This window comes from Ovis aries, chromosome 2 (assembly GCF_016772045.2).
Source record: "Ovis aries strain OAR_USU_Benz2616 breed Rambouillet chromosome 2, ARS-UI_Ramb_v3.0, whole genome shotgun sequence".
Classification (NCBI taxonomy): Eukaryota; Metazoa; Chordata; class Mammalia; order Artiodactyla; family Bovidae; genus Ovis; species Ovis aries.
The window spans coordinates 229,319,307-229,338,910 of NC_056055.1; the positions used below are offsets into that span (position 1 = coordinate 229,319,307).

The 19,604-nt window shown below is 40.2% G+C and overlaps 1 protein-coding gene across 4 annotated transcripts in view; it reads right to left on the reverse strand.

Annotated features, from left to right (window-relative positions):
* COL4A4 (collagen type IV alpha 4 chain) overlaps positions 1-19,604 on the reverse strand; it is a 152,661-nt gene that overhangs the window by 70,666 nt on the left and 62,391 nt on the right. For all 4 annotated transcript variants that reach the window (XM_042244323.2, XM_060411348.1, XM_027965246.3 and 1 more), the window contains exons 14-22: positions 19,437-19,490; positions 19,111-19,170; positions 17,235-17,279; positions 16,848-16,901; positions 16,001-16,070; positions 14,846-14,950; positions 8,489-8,653; positions 3,774-3,863; positions 2,620-2,783 (exon numbers count right to left, since the gene is read on the reverse strand). In XM_042244323.2, coding sequence (XP_042100257.1) covers positions 2,620-2,783; positions 3,774-3,863; positions 8,489-8,653; positions 14,846-14,950; positions 16,001-16,070; positions 16,848-16,901; positions 17,235-17,279; positions 19,111-19,170; positions 19,437-19,490 — 807 coding nt within the window. The remainder of the gene's footprint in view (positions 1-2,619; positions 2,784-3,773; positions 3,864-8,488; positions 8,654-14,845; positions 14,951-16,000; positions 16,071-16,847; positions 16,902-17,234; positions 17,280-19,110; positions 19,171-19,436; positions 19,491-19,604) is intronic.

A 19,604-nucleotide genomic window follows, 5' to 3' on the forward strand; every position in this document is an offset into this window, starting at 1 on the left:
GCCCTTGTCAGTCTGTGACCTCTGGTTTGCCCTGCAGCTCCTCAGTCCCAGTGACCCTGGTCATCTGGTTCACTGGTGTGTGACAGCTTTCAATGCATGGCTGAACTGAATTCCTACTAACCCTGGAGGACAGGTGATGGGATATAGATTTTCCAGGAAGGCCGCAGAGATCACCAGTGTCAGAGTTGGGGTGTGAAGCTTGGTCCACGAGCTCCTAAGCCCTCTGCCTTGTACTAGAGCATCCTGGTGGGAAACTCCCATCCTAGGAAGTGCTCTCAGGCTGAGGCAATGAATTTAAAGCTTTGGTCCAATCACAGAGAAAAATGGCAGAGAACGTAAACCTATTTTTCTGTTTGGTACTTTGCCACCAACCTGTGGCTGCTGGGGCCAGGGATCAGCAGAAGAGAGATGTACGGAGGAACTGTGGGTCCTTTTGTTCATCCCTCGCTCCCTCCTTTCCTTTCCTGTGCCCCATAGTGTGAACCTGGTCCCTAACTGTGATCCCAACTCGATGAATTTAATACACAGAAGTCATATGGACAGAAGCATATACAGAACAAAGACATCAGAAATATGGCCAGTTTAATAGAACATTGTAAATGAACTATACTTCAATATAAATTAAAAATTTAAAAACATTAAAGAGGTAAGCCCTGGAGAAACTGAATTACATAAACTTTTGCCAGGATAACCCTGGATGAACCTGTAATTCACAATCCAAGATGCTAGCTCTGAGAAACAACTCAGTGTGAAGGCAGGAAAAAATTTATTTATTTATTTATTTTTTTTTTTTAGGAAAAAATTTAGAGTCAATAAAACCTTCACTAAGAAGATTAACGACACAGAAAAATGACTATGAAAAAAAAGGTTGAATTAAAAAAATCAGACTATAAAATGCAAAATACTTAGTAATTACAGCCGCGTTCACTCAACATATGTGTATGAAGGATGTAGCTTCTCCTTGAGTTGACTTTGCTAATGTGACAACTGGGGTGTGGAAGAGTGAAACAAAAACCTTCACTTAAGGCTCTGAAACTGGGATCTTATTTTCCCAAGATTTCCTGAGGGAAATGGAAAAGAGTACACTGGGGCTGATGGTTGGGTCCCACGCCACCCCAAGATTAAGCCTCTGTAACAAAGGCTGTCTCCAGCCTCCAGAGGAGTGCCCTGGAGGGCACTGATATTCAGAGGGACAGCCTTAGCCCAGGGCACTTGTAACGGTCAGCAAATGAGCCACGGCAAAATCTCACCCACTCTCTGGCACAAAACATCATGTAAACCCTGACGGAGCCAATATTTATAGCTCCAGGCTGATTGCTCATCTGGATCCTTCACTTGAATCATCTCAGATTCTACTCAACACTTCCACTTGCTTGTCTAATTGGTGCCTGAAACTTAAAATGTGCCCAATGGCTCTGCATCCTTTCTTACCCCATGCTTACTCTTCACGCTGTCCCCCCATCTCAGCTCCATCCTTCACTTCTCTACTTTTCATACCCCATGTCTGGTCTCACAGCCAGTCTGTTGGCTCTGTGGTCAAAATATATCTAGAATCCCTCCACACCCAACATTAATATGGAAACCTGTCCACCTTCATATTTCACCAAGATTACTGGAGCAATCACTCAGCTAAATCCTCCTACTTCCTCCCTTATCCTCTCTGCTGCTGCTACTGCTGCTAAGTCACTTCAGTCGTGTCTGACTCTGTGCGACCCCACAGACGGCAGCCCACCAGGCTCCCCCGTTCCTGGGATTCTCCAGGCAAGAACACTGGAGTGGGTTGCCATTGCCTTCTCCAATGCATGACAGTGAAAAGTGAAAATGAAGTTGCTCAGTCGTGTCGGACTCTTCGCAACCCCATGGACTGCAGCCTACGAGGCTCCTCCATCCATGGGATTTTCCAGGCAAGAGTATTGGAGTGGGGTGCCATTGCCTTATCCTCTCTGGTCTGTCCTTAACAAAGCTACCAGTGTGATACTGTTAAAACTAATGTCAGATTTATCCCTCCTTAAGATTCTCCACCAGCTGCTCCACGGCACTCAGAGTACAAGTTCTAAGCCAGCCCTTCTACAAAACCCTATGCTCTCCAACCCCTCCTAGCCTCCAGCCATTTCTTTGCCTTCATCTGCTACTCTGCCCCTCATTCTCTCCACTCAAAGCACACTGGATGGCAAGGGACTTTATTGCCGTCTACCATACGGTACGTTCACTTGTCTATCTGTCATGATGTGTGTATTCTCCCCACAGAGAAGGGGCCCCCGGAGGGCAGAGATTGTGGTCTGGTCCCTGCTGTATCTGGAATAGCGCCTGGAACATAGTAGGTGCTCAATAAGCAATTGACTGAACAAATGAATGATGAATGGATGAATACAAGGACAGAGACAATTTTTTGCCATTAATGTACTTACAGATTCAAAACATATAATATATTGTAATTCAACTATACTTCAATAAAAATATATTTTAAAACATAAAAAACATATACATCACATTATATATATTACAACATATACAATACATATATTAAAAACATATATATAGCAGTACAAATTAGAGAGAGGTACAACTGAATTACCACTCTGTTAAAAGATAAAAAAAAACAACTTGGAATTTACTTACTGGTAGCCCTGGAGATCCTTTGGCACCAGGAGGGCCTGGGGAACCTTTTTCTCCAAGCCACCCAGGGAGCCCCAAGTCTCCCTTACTCCCTTGCCTCCCAGGAGGCCCTGGAGGGCCTGGTGGGCCCATGGGACCAGGCTGGCAGGCACAGAGCCCTGAGCTCCCTAGACAGAGGATAAAAGGCAGCTTTGTTATATTTCCTGAATGAAATCCCAATAAAGTCCTTACTATACAAAACCAATAGTGTGAATAAGAACAAAAAGGGTCTGATGCACACAATTCTTATCGCAGACAACTGACAACATGGGATGGGGGCGGGGTACAGAGCATGATGCGGCGGTAGCTATGGTCTATGTGGGTGGACATATTGTTCTAGACAATGGAGTGTTCCGTGTCTTAAAAAATTCACCCTGGTAAAATCAAGGGGGAAAGCTAATGCTGAATTCTAATGCAGAAACTTTGAAGATAAGAAAATTTCTTATGTTTAAAAGTTTAGGTAGCTCTTATTTGGATCCTCCTTAAAAAATAATCTCTTAATTTGGTTCCTGCTGAAAAAAAACAACTAAAATTGGTTAGAGTATAAACTTTGAACATTTAAAGAATCCAAATAAAATATGTAAAGAGGATTATTGACTGCACTGCATATCACAGCTGATAATTCACTAAATGCATTTTCTACTCATCAGGATTTTTAGTCTAAAAAATACCATTAGGATAATCAAATTGCTCAGCTCTCATACCTGCCTGACTCTGTCGGTCAAAAACGCACCAAACAATTTAGTGTAGAAACAGAGAGCTAGAGGCATTTGATGAATCTAGGAAAGATGGGACCCACAGAGAGAAATTGAAATTGAAGATCAAAACTGTCCTATCTCTGCTTTTTTCAAGGAATTGAGAGGATCTCATGGAAAAGAGTCACCACTTTGAGACAAATCTCATGGCAGATGAATGTCTCCTTTATACTCTAAAATATGGATTTGACTTTTTGGCAAGGTCTAATCACATCACAAGCACACAATGAGTTAGGTACTCACAGGGGTAACTAAAGGGAGTAAAAAACCTAAATGAAAGGCCACACTGTACATGTCATATAATGCCCCCCAACCCTCCACATGCTGTTTTTTTCTAGAAATTCTACTTGGAGGAATACTTGCCTTTTTCTCCTTTGGAGCCTCGTCTTCCTGGAGGACCCACTTTGCCTTTTATTCCTTGTGGTCCAGGTTGCCCAACAGTACAATATACAACTTCACAGTGGGATAGGGGAGTACAGAGAGAATCACACAACTTTTGTGAACATCTACTACCAAACAAGTAGAAGTGTCTCTCATACTTCAATCATCCCCTTACCCCCATTCTTTCTTCCACTCCTTTCTTAAGATTCTTTCTCTCTGATATAAGAATATGTACACAAACAGACCATACAGTTGTCACAGCAAGCTTCTGGTACCATAACCACTGATTAAAACCATCCCTAATCTCAGCCCTAATTTAATGGGTTGTAGGGTAAGGTAGGGAATAAAAAAAAAACAAAACAAATATACCAAAATGAGAGAAATAAAGTAAGAATCAGTGTATGGCACAGATCATTTTCCCCCATTCAATTATCAATAATTACCTAATAAAGAAAGCATAAAGCAGAGTTTATAAAAGCAAAAATTCAGAGATATCTGATCAAGGATAACAGGTAAAGTACAAACAGTAAGTTCCTTATTCTCTCCAAACAGACAGTAAAAGAATATTATAAAATGACAGAATTCTTTAAGACAAAGAAACAGCAAGAGAAAGGAAACAACAGCAAAATATATATATATATATAAAGATTTAGCAGATTTTAAAAAGCTGAACTCCAAGCAGGCTGTGGGGGAAGTATAAAAAGAGCATAGCTGACTGAAAAATCTCTCCTAAAGCTCAGGAATTGGTACCTCTGAAGCAGAATGACAGTGAGGCCCCACAGAGGTTGACTGGTCAAAGAAACGGCTAAATAGTCAAGAACTCCTTAAAAATTGCAGCAGGAAAAAACAAACTCCCTCAAATAAGAGAAAACAGACAATACAGTAAGAAGAAATCTTTAAAAAATAAACTATCTCATTTAAAAAGCAGATAAAGGAAGGCATTTCATCCCTGAGACGTGAACAGCTGCTGTAAAAAGATACATTAAGAGAGAACAACACCAACAACAAAATTCTCAGAAATTAAAAAAAAAGATGGTTATGAAAGCAGAAATTTAAAAGTTCAGAAGCAGAGTTGGAATATGGAATTGAGGAAGTCTACCAGAAAGTGTTAGGAAAAATAAAAAGATGAAGATAATAGGTGAAAATTTGGAAAAGAGATGTGTAGGACTGATTCTGAAACAGACAAATATATTGAGTCCAGAAATAGAAAGTAAGAGGGCAAAAGCACAGAATATTTTCAAAAAAATTACTTCAAGACATTTTCCCAGAAATGAAGGATTTGTGTTCAGTTGAAACTGCTCTGAGTGCCTGCAAATTTACCCACACTGAGGTAAATCACTGTGAAATTTATGGAGATTGAATACAAGGAAAAATTCCTAGAAGCTTTCAGAGAAAAAAGAGACTTTAAACAAAGGATCAACTATCTAAAGATTATTGAACTTCTTAGTAACAACACTAAAAAAAAAGAAAGAAAGGAAAATGCCTTCAAAAACCTGAAGGGAAAAATGATTGCAATCTTGAGTTTTATATTCAACCAAACTATCAATCAACTTTCACAGTAGAATAAAGGTATTTCAAATATCCCAAACTTATACACTTTCTCACAAAGCATAAAGAGAAAGTAAACCAACAGACAAGGCTGAAGAAAGAAGGGAAAATCACTAGACCATTCAAGTATGACCTAAATCAATCCCTTACAATTATACAGTAGAAGTGACAAATAGATTCAAGGGATCAGATCTGATAGACAGACTGCCTGAAGAACTATGGATGGAGGTTCGTAATGTTGTACAGGCCATGATCAAAACCATCCCCAAGAAAAAGAAATTCAAAAAGGCAAAATGGTTGTCTGAGCAGGCCTTACAAATAGCTGAGAAAAGAAGAGAAGTGAAAGGCAAAGTAGAAAAGAAAAATATATCCAATTGAATGCAGAGTTCCAAAGAATGATTCCTTGGTGATCAATGCAAAGAAATAGAGGAAAACAAAAGAATGGGAAAGACTAGAGATCTCTTCAAAAAAATTAGAGATACAAGGGAAATTTTTATGCAAAGATGGGCACCATAAAGGACAGAAATGGTATGAACCTAACAGAAGCAGAAGATATTAAGAAGAGGTAACAAAAATACAGAGAAGAACTATCCAAAAAAGATCTTAATGATCCAAAAAACCAAGATGGTGTGGTCACTCACCTAGAGCCAGACACCCTAGAATGCAAAGTCAAGTGGGCCTGAGGAAGCATCACTATGAACAAAGTTAGTGGAGGTGATGAAATTCCAGTTGAGCTATTCAAATCCTGAAAGAGGATGCTGTGAAAGTGCTGCACTCAATATGCCAGCAAATTTGGAAAACTCAGCCGTGGCCACAGGACTGGAAAAGGTCAGTTTTCATTCCAATCCCAAAGAAAGGAAATGCCAAAGAATGCTCCAACTACTGCACAATTGCACTCATCTCACACGCTAGTAAAGTAATGCTCAAAATTCTCCAAGTGAGGCTTCAACAATATATGAACTGAGAACTTCCAGATGTTCAAGCTGGTTTTAGAAAAGGCAGAGGAACCAGAGATCAAACTGACAATATCTGTTGGATCATCAAAAAAGCAAGAGTTCCACAGAAACATCTACTTCTGCTTTATTGACCATGCCAAAGCCATTGACTGTGTGGATAACAGCAAACTGTGAAAATTCTGAAAGAGATGGAATACCAGACCACCTTACCTGCCTCCTGAGAAATCTGTATACAGGTCAAGAAGCAACAGTTAGGGCTGGACATGGAACAATGGACTGGTTCCAAATTGGAAAAGGAGTACGTCAAGGATGTATACTGTCATCCTGCTTTTTTAACTTATATGCAGAGCACATCATGAGAAATGTCAGGCTGGATGAAGCACAAGCTGGAATCAAGATTGCTGGGAGAAATATCAATAACCTCAGATACGCAGATGATATCACCCTTTTGCTTGAAAGCGAAGGAATAAGAGCCTCTTAATGAAGGTGAAAGAGGAGAGTGAAAATACTGAATTAAAATTCAACATTCAGAAAATGAAGATCATGGCAGCTGGCCCCAGCACTTCATGGCAAATAGATGGGGAAACAATGGAAACAGTGACATACTTTATTTTCCTGGGCTCCAAAATCACTACAGATGGTGACTGTAGCCATGAAATTAAAAGGTGCTTACTCCTTGGAAGAAAAGCTATGACCAACCTAGACAGTGTATCAAAAAACAGAGACATTACTTTGCCCACAAAAATCCATCTAGTCAAAGCTATGGTTTTTCCAATAGTCATGTGTGGATGTGAGAGTTGGATTATAAAGAAAGCTGAGTGCTAAAGAATTGATGCTTTTGAACTGTGGTATTGGAGAAGACTCTTGAGAGTCCCTTGGACTGCAAGGAGTCAAACCAGTCAATCATAAAGGAAATCAGTCCTGAATATTCATTAGAAGGATTGATGCTGAACATGAAGCTCCAATACTTTGGCCGCCTGATGTGAAGAACTGACTCACTGGAGAAGACCCTGATGCTGGGAAAGATTGAAGGCAGGAGGACAAAGGATGAGATGGTTGGATGGTATCACCAACTCGATGGACATGAGTTTGAGCAAGCTCTGGGAGCTGGTGATGGACAGGGAAGCCTGGTGTGCTGCAGTCCACGAGATCACAAAGAGCTGAATACGACTGAGTGACTGAACTGAACTAAAAGCGACTGAAGAAATATATGAGTTGTGGGGAGAAATGAACCCAAAGAAAGAGAGGTAGAGACAGACAGAGGTAGAGACACAATTCCTAGGATAACGATGAAGGAAGATCTCAAGGCAGGATCTTAGCATCAGCTTATGAAATCGGAACCTGACCTAACTTGAACAGTCATAAAGCTCCAGAAGAGATTTATTCAAAGAAATAACACAAATGAGTTAGAATATATGGTTAAGAGATTTATACAATTCTCAATGATTTGAGGTTGACTTAGCAATAAGTATATCGAAAACCAAGCAAACACACAAAAAGAATGTTAAGACAATTATTAACTAAATGCCATGCTGGGAAAGCACAAGAGTAATACATATTATTATATGACTAAACCAATGAGTAACATTTATACAATCCTTCAGTATAGATACTGAATATTTAACTAAAATAATGATGATAACTGTATTGATAGGTTGTAGAAATAGAAAATGTGCCTGTGTGGCAAGGAAAGAGGGACATTCGTCTGTGGACAGGAAAGTCAAATGATAATGCTCAAACCGAAAAATTAGGAAATAGCGGCACATGTTTGCTAAATGGTCATACAAATAACAGAAGATTTAGCTAACTGTGTGGAAATAATTGCCCCTGGAGTGGACAGAATAGGAGATTCTGGGATGGATATTTTTCACAAAAGGCTTTATAGAGCTGTTTGACTCTTAAGTCTGGTCTGCATATGACTCATAAAACAAAAACTATATTCAAAAAATAAAAACTGTGCTAATTTATAAAATTCTATCATCACACTTAAATTCTCAACCAAACATTTTCACATACTTTAATTGATGTGGTAGGTCAATATCAGTTGACGTTTTTATATTGTTAATAATACTAACATGGCTTATAAAATATTGGACAACTTTTTAAAAATTTGGAAAGTCACATTTTCTGGATGATACTGCAAATATCAAATGCAACGTAAATGTTATGAAATGCGAATGAAGAGCACTTTACCATCTGATCCTGGAGGTCCCGGCAGTCCTGGCACCCCAGGCAGCCCGGTTGGTCCCTGGTTGCCTGGTTTTCCCGGAGCAGAATCAGCTCTCCCAGGAACACCAGCTGCCCCTGGAAATCCGGGGTGACCAGGAAACCCTCGTGGCCCAGGAGGTCCCGTCATGCCTCCAAGAGAAATCAAGAATGAAAACCACATCTACTTGGATAATCTCACATTAATACTCTCAAAAAATTTTTTCTGTGGAAAAAATAAAAATCAGTACATCTTTCTTCAGTTCAGTTCAGTTCAGTCGCTCAGTCGTTAGGCTGTGGAATTTTTTTAAGGAAAAAAAAAATTGCAGTTTAAAAATAACCAAGTAAAAAATATATATATATATAAAAATAAAATAAAAATAACCAAGTATCCCAGCCATCAAAATGCCTCAACTCCTTTGAAACAAGAACACAAGTGGTAATAAGAAAGATTTGGGGAATCAAATTTTCTTACTTTTTGTCCTTTCTTTGGAATCATTGGGAAAGTAGTATATATTATTTAATTAAATTTACTTTTAAAATCTTTCCACCTTGATAATTTGATAGAACCTAAAAGACTCTGATGCTGGGAGGGATTGGGGGCAGGAGGGGAAGGGGACGACAGAGGATGAGATGGCTGGATGGCATCACTGACTCAATGGACGTGAGTCTGAGTGAACTCCAGGAGTTGGTGATGGACAGGGAGGCCTGGCGTGCTGCGATTCATGGGGTCGCAAAGAGTCAGACACGACTGAACGACTGAACTGAACTGAACTGAACCTGAACAAACATATCAACACATTCAGTGAATTAAAATATGAGCTCACAGAAAAACAAATACTATATGATATCATTTATACATGGGATCTAAAAAATACAGCAAACTACTGAATATAAAAAAAGGGAAGCAGATTTAAAGATATAGAGAACAAATTAGTAGTTACTGGAGGGAGAGCTGGGGGGGGCAATATTGGGGTAGGGAGTGACAAACTATTACGTATAACATAAGCTACAAAGATATATTGTACAAAATGGGGAATATAGCCAATATTTTATAATAACCATAACTGGCACATAATCCTTAAAATTGTGAAGCACTATACTTGCTCCTTGGAAGAAAAGTTATGACCAACCTAGACAGCATGTTAAAAAGCAGAGTCATTACTTTGCCCACAAAGGTCCATCTAGTCAAAGCTATGGTTTTTCCAGTAGTCATGTATGGATGTGAGAGTTGAACTATAAAGAAAGCTGAGCACTGAAGTGTTGATGCTTTTGGACTGTGGTGTTGAAGAAGACTCTTGAGAGTCCCTTGAACAGCAAGGAGATCCAACCAGTCCATCCTAAAGGAAATCAGTCCTGAATACTCATTGGAAGGATTGATGCTGAAACTGAAACTCCAATACTTTGGCCACCTGGTGCAAAGAACTAACTCATTAGGAAAGACCCTGATGCTGAGAAAGATTTAAGGCAGGAGAAGGAGAGGATGACAGAGGATGAGATGGTTGGATGGCATCACCAACTCAATGGACATGAGTCTGAGTAAACTCTGGGAGTTGGTGACAGACAGGGAGGCCTGGCGTGCTGCAGTCCATGGGGTTGCAAAGAGTCAGATACAACTGAGCAACTGAACTGACTGACTGATACTGTACACCTATAACTTGTAATACTGTACAGCAACTATACTTCAATAAAATTTTTAAATAAGGAGAAAATAAATGAGGTAATGCATTAAATCATGCAGATAGGCATCTGTGTGTGTGTGTGTTAGTCGCTCAGTCGTGTCTGACACTTTGCAACCCCATGGACTGAAGACCGTCAGCCTCCTCTGTCCATGGGATTCTCCAGGCAAGAATACCGGAATGGGTTTCCATTTCCTTCCCAGGGGATATTCCTGACTCAGGAATCGAGCCCAGATCTCCTGCATTGCAAGTGGATACTCTACCATCTGAACTCTTAGGGTAGCCCTCAGATAGGTATCTAGCATATAATTTTAAGCACTTTGTTTGTATAATTATCACTGACTAGGAGAAGGCAATGGCAACCCTCTCCAGTCCTCTCACCTGGAAAATCCCATGGACGGAGGAGCCTGGTGGGCTGCAGTCCATGGGGTCGCTAAGAGTCGGACACAACTGAGTGACTTCACTTTCACTTTCATGCATTGGAGAAGGAAATGGCAGCCCACTCCAATGTTCTTGCCTGGAGAATCCCAGGGATGGGGGAGCCTGATGGGCTTCCATCTATGGGGTCGCACAGTTGGACATGACTGAAGCGACTTAGCAGCAGCAGCAGCAGCAGTATGAGCAGCATACTCATAGCTGCATGCTGCATACTCATAGCTGCAGCAGGAGCAGCAGCAGCAGCTCCATATAAGCAGCAATATGCTTATATGGAAATAGTCTTCTAATGTTCACGCTCAAATTAAATGGGGAGCATACTTTCTTAACACAGCCAAAAATTGGACTCATATAATTATCTACGTAGAGGTAAAATACTATAACCATGTAGCTTGGTGGAAAGCATAGAGATGCTAGATTTGAACCTGGCCTCTGTCTCTCCAACCACAGGTACCAAAGTAGGTTATGTAATTTATTTAATTCTCTACATCTTCCTCAGAGGCTTCTAATGAGGATGAAACAAAATAATCCACATAAGGACCTTAATGTAGTATCTGGCTATAGCAAGTTCTCAGCGAAGGATTGGAAGTTCAGGGGAGGTCAATGTAATATTCACTGTGTTCAGGGGAAGTCAAAGTAATGCAGGAGCAGCTGAATCCTGCCTCCCCTTGATACCCTACTGCACCCACCCCATACTGACAGCTTTGGCTAAAAGACAGCCAGAGCCCTCATATGATAGCAACCACTTCTCCTAGCTGCTTCCTCCTAAGCACACGTAGTACCAGAATCTCTCGGATGGAAGATGGTCATTATTAAAGATGGCGTCCTGGTAGCTCTCGCATCTCACACTCTTGCAGAACCCTGACACTCTCCTAGCAAGAAGTGGAGGTCCCTCTTCCGTGCAATGTGGCAGCCTTTGGTGACTGTTCTAACTAATCAACTTTGGTGGGAGTGACGTATGGCTTCCCAGGCCAGATTCTTAAAGATGATTCAGGTTCTGCCTTGTGAGCTGAAATGCTTGGGACTGGAGTCCTGAACCACCATGGAAGCAACATTATCACCTGGAAGCCACCATGCTGTAAGGAAGTCTAAGTTAGTGCAGAGCCACACAGCAAGGTCTGAGACTATATGAGAGACGAATGAGAGAGATGCCTGGCCAGTCCTCACGTTTCTGTTCCAGCTAGTCTACAGCTATAACTAGAAAACCTTTGCTCTGGAATCACTTGGGTTTATGCCTCCTGAATTCCTGAACCATGGAAAGAGTGAAGGGTATATACTGGATGTTGTTGTTTTAAACCACTAGGTTTGGGATTACTTGTTTAGCAACAGACAATTGGAACCCTGTTTGTCATCAGTAATGTAGCACCCAAAGTAAATAGATGGCTTTCATTCTTGTGTGCATATGTGCTGAGGCTTTACATATATTTTCAGACCTTAGCTTTACTCCTCAAACAACTTGTAAAGGTTGTACCTTACAGATAAGGCACAGTGAATTTAGGCCCAGTATAAGAAATGCTAATAATAGCTAACATAGTGAGTCTTTATGCCAAGTTGTATTCTAAAAACTATACATAATACTTCTTTCAACTGTAACAAGAACTCAGTTTTGCAGATGGGAAAACTGAGGAACAGAGAATTACTAAGTGTCCAAGATTACACAGCTTGTAAGCACTACAACATGAAATGTTCAGTTCAGCTCAGTTCAGTCGCTCAGTCATGTCCAACTCTTTGCAACCCCATGAACTGCAGCACGCCAGGCCTTCCTGTCCATCACCAACTCCCAGAGTCCACCCAAACCCATGTCCATCGAGTCAGTGATGCCATCCAACCATCTCGTCCTCTGTCGTCCCCTTTTCGTCCTGCCTTCAATCTTTCCCAGCATCAGGGTCTTTTCAAATGAGTCAGCTCTTCGCATCAGGTGGCTAAAGAAATGTTAGTTCACTGTATAAACATGTAACTTTTTCACCACACTACATTGATTGTGAAGGTTGGGATTCAATCATAGGTGTTTGACTCCAAAACTTCAAGGTAAATACTATAGATGATTACAAAATTGAATAGGTATAATAAAGGCTACATACATGGGTGTCCTCAAAACAAAATGAACATGTCCTCCTATGGACTTGGTTGCCATCTTGTCTTTATAACGTTCCTTAGACCTGACTTAGAATGAACCTGAAAGCTGCCTGTTTGCTGTCTCACCCCAGGGCCAGGGAAAAAGCTCAACCAGCTTCCAACAGGGAGAATGGGTTACAGTGTACAGCACACTGCAGCCTCAATCACCCATCGACAGGACACAATATCAGCGAAGTTGTGGCCAGAATTAAAACCTTTTTTTTTTTTTTCCAAAAGAAAAGAATGGAATAGAAACGGGAGTGTCTCATATACCCCACAGATATTATTTTGTGAGATTTGTGTTTCAACCATATGTATGTATGGATACATATATGTGCATGATGTAATATAAATACTATACTATATAAAATTACTTCTTCCTATGGGTTGAAGTCCAAATATGGGTTAGTTCTTTTTTAAAAGATTTTTGGGATAAAGAGGCTTCTTGTTATACTTGGTTTGAAATTCCCTAGAGACATGTGTTACTTACTCCCACTGAGTTTTGATTTCAACCTGCTGGAAGCACTATTTTATTATAAACAAGCCTGAAAGGAGAAATGTAAGACGAGAGCCTAGTACCTCCTGACTGAGAGAGCGGTCTATATGATTTATACAGTCCTGGGTCAATTAAACCATGGCTACAATGTCTAAAGAGTAAATGAACTAAACAACGCTTTATTTACTGACTTTGTGGTGATCAGACTCTCCCAAGTGAAAGCCAGCTTCGTGGAAGATTAAACAAGAACTCTGTAGTTCACGGTTGAATATCTCAGAAAACTTTTTACTCCTCAGGAAACAGAACATGAGACAGACTGAAGAGAATTACATGTATTCCAGACTTTTCTCCTCACATGTTTAATCAATTCTCCTGGGTTCACAGAATGAAAATACCCTGTAAACTTCTTTTCCTAATATCACTGAGACTATTAACTAAGATAGCATTTGAAGGAGTTGAAAGTTCTTGTGTCAATAGGATTATTTCTCAGGCTTTTCATCAAATATGACCATGAGCCATAGGGTTTTTCTGTGGGGGTTGAGACTGTTGTTTTTTGGTTTGGAGGGAAGGGAGGAGAAAACTGTGGCTTTTTTTCTCTTTACTCACTAAATGTGAATCAAAATCCTACTTTTTAATTCACAATTTGTATTTCCACATTTTATACAGAATATTTAAGTTGGGGACTAGGTGGATAAACTAAATTTTAACAACTATATATCCACAGGGAGAGCCTTCCAAGAAGGTGGTAAAAACCTGAAGACACACTCTAATCCTAGCAGTGGTTTCAAAATCTTATCTGCACTGGTAACCTTGTGCAGGGCTTCCCCAGCGGCCCTAGTGGTAAAAACTCTTGTGCCAATGCAGGAGACTTAAGAGATGTGTGTTCAGCCTGTGGGTTGGGAAGATCCCCTGGAGAAGGAAATGGCAACCCACTCCAGTATTCTTGCCTGGAGAATCCCAAGGACAGAGGAACTTGTGGATTACTGTCCAAAGGGTCGCAATGAGTTGGACACCACTAAAGCTACTTAGCATGCATACAATCTTGTGGGAAGCCCAATATACATAGATGCTTCTTATCACACCCCTGAGATAGTGACTGAATATTTCTGAGCAAGCAGTCTAGGAACCTGGATTTTCTCCAATTAGTCAACTGGTTTGAGTTCTATGCTTCCTAATCCTAGCTGTGCATTAGAAGTAGGGGGACAATTTTATAACAGTAGATGCCTAGGTGCATCCATCCCATCAGAGAGTCTGACATTCCTAGTCTGGGTAGGCTCAGCCATCAGTATTTTTGAAACAATCCTAACATGAGTTGGGCTTTGCCAGTGGCTCAGAAGTAGAGTTTGTGTGCAATGCAGGAGATGCGGTAGGAGCTGCAGGTTCAATCCCTGGGTTGGGAAGATCCCCTGGAGAAGGAAATGGCAACCTACTCCAGTATTCTTGCCTGGGAAATCCCATGGACAGAGGAGCCCAGCAGGCTACAGTCCATGGGGTCACAAAGAGTCAGATACAGCTTCTTGACTAAACAACAAGATGATTTTAGTATCAGCTAGAGTGGACAATCCCTGATGTGGAGGAGGATGTAGCAAACCTGAGCTGTAAAGGCCAGTGGATTCATACCTGCACAGGCTTCCCCTGGTCTTCCTGGGGCACCAGGAGGACCACGTGGTCCAACAGCCCCTGTTTCTCCATAGCGGCCAGGGCGCCCTGGATCCCCTGGAGGGCCTGCCAAAAATAATGACATCATGTATATAGCAAATATATGTATACATTAGAAAATTCATGCACAATTACTTTTTGGGAGGCTTGATCAAGTATAACTGTGAGATGGTTTTGCAGTTTCTCACCACATTTAAAATGCAGTATTTTAGACCCTCCCCGACAGACACATGAAGTTGAAATAGTGCTGAATTTGTCATTGGTTGAGGCTGCCTTCTTCCTGGAGGCAGCATTGTGGCAAGCCTTAGTCAAATGGTTTTAAATGTGTTCAGCAATTAAAATACCTACTTTCTGAAAGGTAACATAATAAAAGTCCCAGCAGGCAGTTTACACACTAACATAAAATTTGATGTCTTATGCTGATAGAGATGATCGAGACGTACATCTCTATTAGCACTTGTATAATTTATACCTTATGAAGCCAATACTTTGGTCACCTGATGCGAAGAACTGACTCATTTGAAAAGACTCTGATGCTGGGAAAGACTGAAGGCAGGAGGAGAAGGGGATGACAGAGGATGAGATGCTCCATAGCATCACTGACTCAATGGACATGGACTTGGGCAAACTCCAGGAGATACTGAGGGGCAGGGAGGCCTGGCGTGCTGCAGTCCATGGGATTGCAAAGAGTCAGACACAACTTAGCGAATGAACAACAACAACAATTACGCATTCATGGTAAAGGTCATATATTTAGCCCACCTAGGCAAATCCCATGGACGGAGGCGCCTAGAAGGCTGCAGCCCATGGGGTCACTAGGAGTCAGACACGACTGAGCGACTTCCCTTTCACTTTTTACTTTCATGCATTGGAGAAGGAAATGGCAACCCACTCCAGTGTTCTTGCCTGGAGAAACCCAGGGATGGGGGAGCCTGCTGGGCTGCCGTCTACGGGGCCGAACAGAGTTGGACACGACTGAAGCAACTTAGCAGCAGCAGCAGCAGCAGCAGCAGCAGCAGTGTATAAAGTACAGAAAGAGTGAACCAAACTCTTCTTTCAGGACAACTTAAATCTCATTTCAGCATAATTGATAGAGAAGTCAAATGGAACACAAACCTTTGAGTGGAAGAGATGGAGTTACCAAAACCCCTGGTGGTCCTGGGTGCCCACGGTCTCCAGGATCTCCCTGAAATCATTCATTCATTCACTTTTCTTAGAAATATTAATATTCTTCTCCTGTTTCCTGGCACTAAGTAAATATTAGAAGGGCCAAGAGTACATTTGTATAAGAAATAAAGCCTGTAGGCTGACTAGAGAAATAAATAACTCATGATGTTCTAAGAGGAACAAATATAAGTAACCTCCTACCTATAAGCAGAAGTAAACAACCAACTAACAAAGTTCTCCCTAAAGAAAAATAAATCCAAATTCCAAAAATGATTCCATGCCCATAAACTAGACACCTCTGAAGCCATGGAATTTCTTCTATCTATAATAAGCATTAATGTCTAATTTGGCACTCTAGGACAAATGGTTTCTTTGCCTATAGCATCTGAACCTACATTTTTTTTTTTTTTTGCAGCAAATATTGTCCCTTCTTAATTATGTATCTCAATGCCACCATGGCTTGTCCCACACAAGTGCTGATGGTGAGGTCAGAGGTTACAAAGGAAAGAAAAACTGTACTGGTGGTCAGAGCAAAGAGTTCTCGACAGGTCCCTCTGTTTTCAATCATGATACTATATGATCCCTATGGAATTTTTCAAACGTTCAGTACTTTTCATCTGCTTCAAAAAGATCACTTCACAAATGTAAAATACAATCATTACAACATGCATTAAAATAATATATGCAACACTGACATTTAAAAAATGATATTTTGAAATACTCTAAAAAATAAATTAGATCATATAAGGGATATAAGCTGTTATTAGATTGTATTCAAATAGGCTCACTTTTTTACCTTTGGGCCAAAAAATCCAAATGACCCAGGATCTCCAAACAGTCCTGGTTCCCCCTACAAGTAACAAAAAGCATGCCTTTTTTTAAAAAAAAAAAAATGTGATTGTGACATTTTATCTCATTGACAAATTATCTCATTCTGATTTTATCTGAATGACACATGCTCCCTGAGATTCTATACAAAATCTTCACACGGTTTTAGGTTGCATCACAGAGTTTTGTGCTCTAGTTTGCACCCACAGCAAAATTATATAATTTATAAAATAAATGGGTTTCCTCTGCTATTACTGTGTATGAGTCTACATGTCCTGGTACAACTTTTGAATGATACTGAATTGCATCTACTAATAAAAATGTATTTACCACCTCTATAATGGTATACATTTACCTTTAATCCTGGAAAACCTGGAGATCCATAGGAACCAGGGTCCCCCTAATAAATTCACAAAAATAAACACAAGCAAAATTAAATAAAAATACATAAACCAATTCAGTGAATCATTTTTCACCTTATGAGATTGCTTTTGGGATTTTTAATCATGCCTACAAAGATAACTGAATAAAGGAAATAAACATAAAAGAGATTCCATTTCTTTACAACATTTGCTATTTTAAATACTCTTTAATATTATTTTAAAAAATCATGTCCTCTCCAGTGATATAAATTAAGAATATAGTTTTGTTGTTTTTATTGCTCTTCCACTTTAATTTATTTAATGTAATGCTTTCACTGAGCTAAATATCTTTGAATCATTGCAATATAATTTGTCTGGAGATTAATAGTTACTCTGTGCATTATCAGCAATCAAAATTACTATGGAAGTCAATATTGCCTCATTAAGTACTAAATTTGAAGTCAAATAAACTCAGTGTCCATGCCTGTTTGGGTCTGGCCTTCATCATGACTCTGTGAACGGGGATCCCATTAGCGACAGGTATGGAGATGTTGAGGCCTGATGCTGTACTTTTTTTTTTTTTCTAGCTACTATCCATAGATCAGTACTTTCTTTTGTCAAATAGGCTTAACTGAACAATTCCAAGCTACAATCACACTGACACTGAGCCAGTGAGAAAATGTCATGATCCCATTTTTGTTATTGTTTAGCTCTAAGTTGTGTACAACTCTTTGCAACCCCATGGACTGCAGCACGCTAGGCTTCCCTGTCCTACACTAGCTCCCGGAGTTTGCTCAAATTCATGTCCATTGAGTCAAGGATGCCTTCCAACCATCTCATCCTCTGTCACTCCCTTCACCTTGGCCCTCAATTTTTCCCAGCATCAGGGGCTTTTCCAATGAGTTGACTCTTCACATCAGGTGGTCAAAGTATTGAAACTTCAGCTTCAGTATCAGTCCTTCCAGTGAATATTCAGAGTTGATTTTCTTTAGGATTGACTGGTTTGATCTCCCTGTAGTCTAAGGAACTCTCAAGAGTCTTCTCCAGCACCACAGTTCAAAAGCATCAATTCTTCGGCACTCAGCTTTCTTCACAGTCCAACTCTCACATCCATACATGACCACTGGAAAAACCATAGCCTTGACTAGATGGACCTTTGTTGGAAAAGTAATATCTCTGCTTTTGAATATGCTATCTAGGTTGGTCATAACTTTTCTTCCAAGGAGTAGGCATCTTTTGATTTCATGGCTGCATTGATTTTGGAGCCCCCAAAAAATAAAGTCTGACACTGTTTCCACTGTTTCCCCATCCATTTCCCATGAAGTGATGGGACCGGATGCCATGATCTTCGTTTTCTGAATGTTGAGCTTTAAGCCACCTTTTTCACTCTCCACTTCCACTTTCATCAAGAGGCTTTTTAGTTCCTCTTCACTTTCTGCCATAAGGGTGGTGTCATCTGCATATCTGAGGTTATTGATATTTCTCCTGGCAATCTTGATTCCAGCTTGTCCTTCTTCCAGCCCAGCGTTTCTCATGATGTACTCTGCACAGAAGTTAAATAAGCAGGGTGACAACATACAGCCTTGACGTACTCCTTTTCCTATTTGGAACCAGTCTATTGTTCCATGTCCAGTTCACTTCCTGCCAATTCTCCCATCTTTTGCTTGCCTGTTTTATCCAAATAATGTGCACAGAAGGGATGCTCTGGGGCCTTTAGCTATCACACAATTCTTGCTGAGCAAAACATACTCCTCTTTGAGAAAATCTCCACTTTTGAGCTCTTAGAATTACTGATTGAATCTTATAAAAATGTGAGAGAGAAATGCCTCCAAACTCACTGAAGTTAAAGACAGCATGAAGGAGCCTTACCCGAGGTCCTGGAAACCCAGGAATCCCTTTCTCTCCTTTTCTCCCAATACCAGGTTTTCCCTTAAAGACATAACAACATTTAGAGGGGTTTAAGCAACTATATTTCAGCAATATGGAATGTAAAAACAAAATAAGAAATAAAAATTACTGCCATCAACTTAAAGAAAATGAATACTTTGGAATAGTCTTCCTACACAATTATGATAAAATAGTGAAAAATTCTAGTAACAGATCAGCATTTAAGGCAAGGATAATCACCAAGTGAAATTTTTAAAAATGAAGATAGTACATCATACAAATTTTTTAACATTATTTGAATAAATTACCTTGGCTCCTGGTGGTCCAGGAGGTCCAGTCATTCCAGGCAGTCCTTTAATACCCTAAAATTTACAAAGAATATAATCTGCCTTACTCTTATTTAACATACTGAATTACACCTGTTTCAGAAATTACCTCTTTCAACAACCGTTCTAACTTTTTAATAAAGGATTACC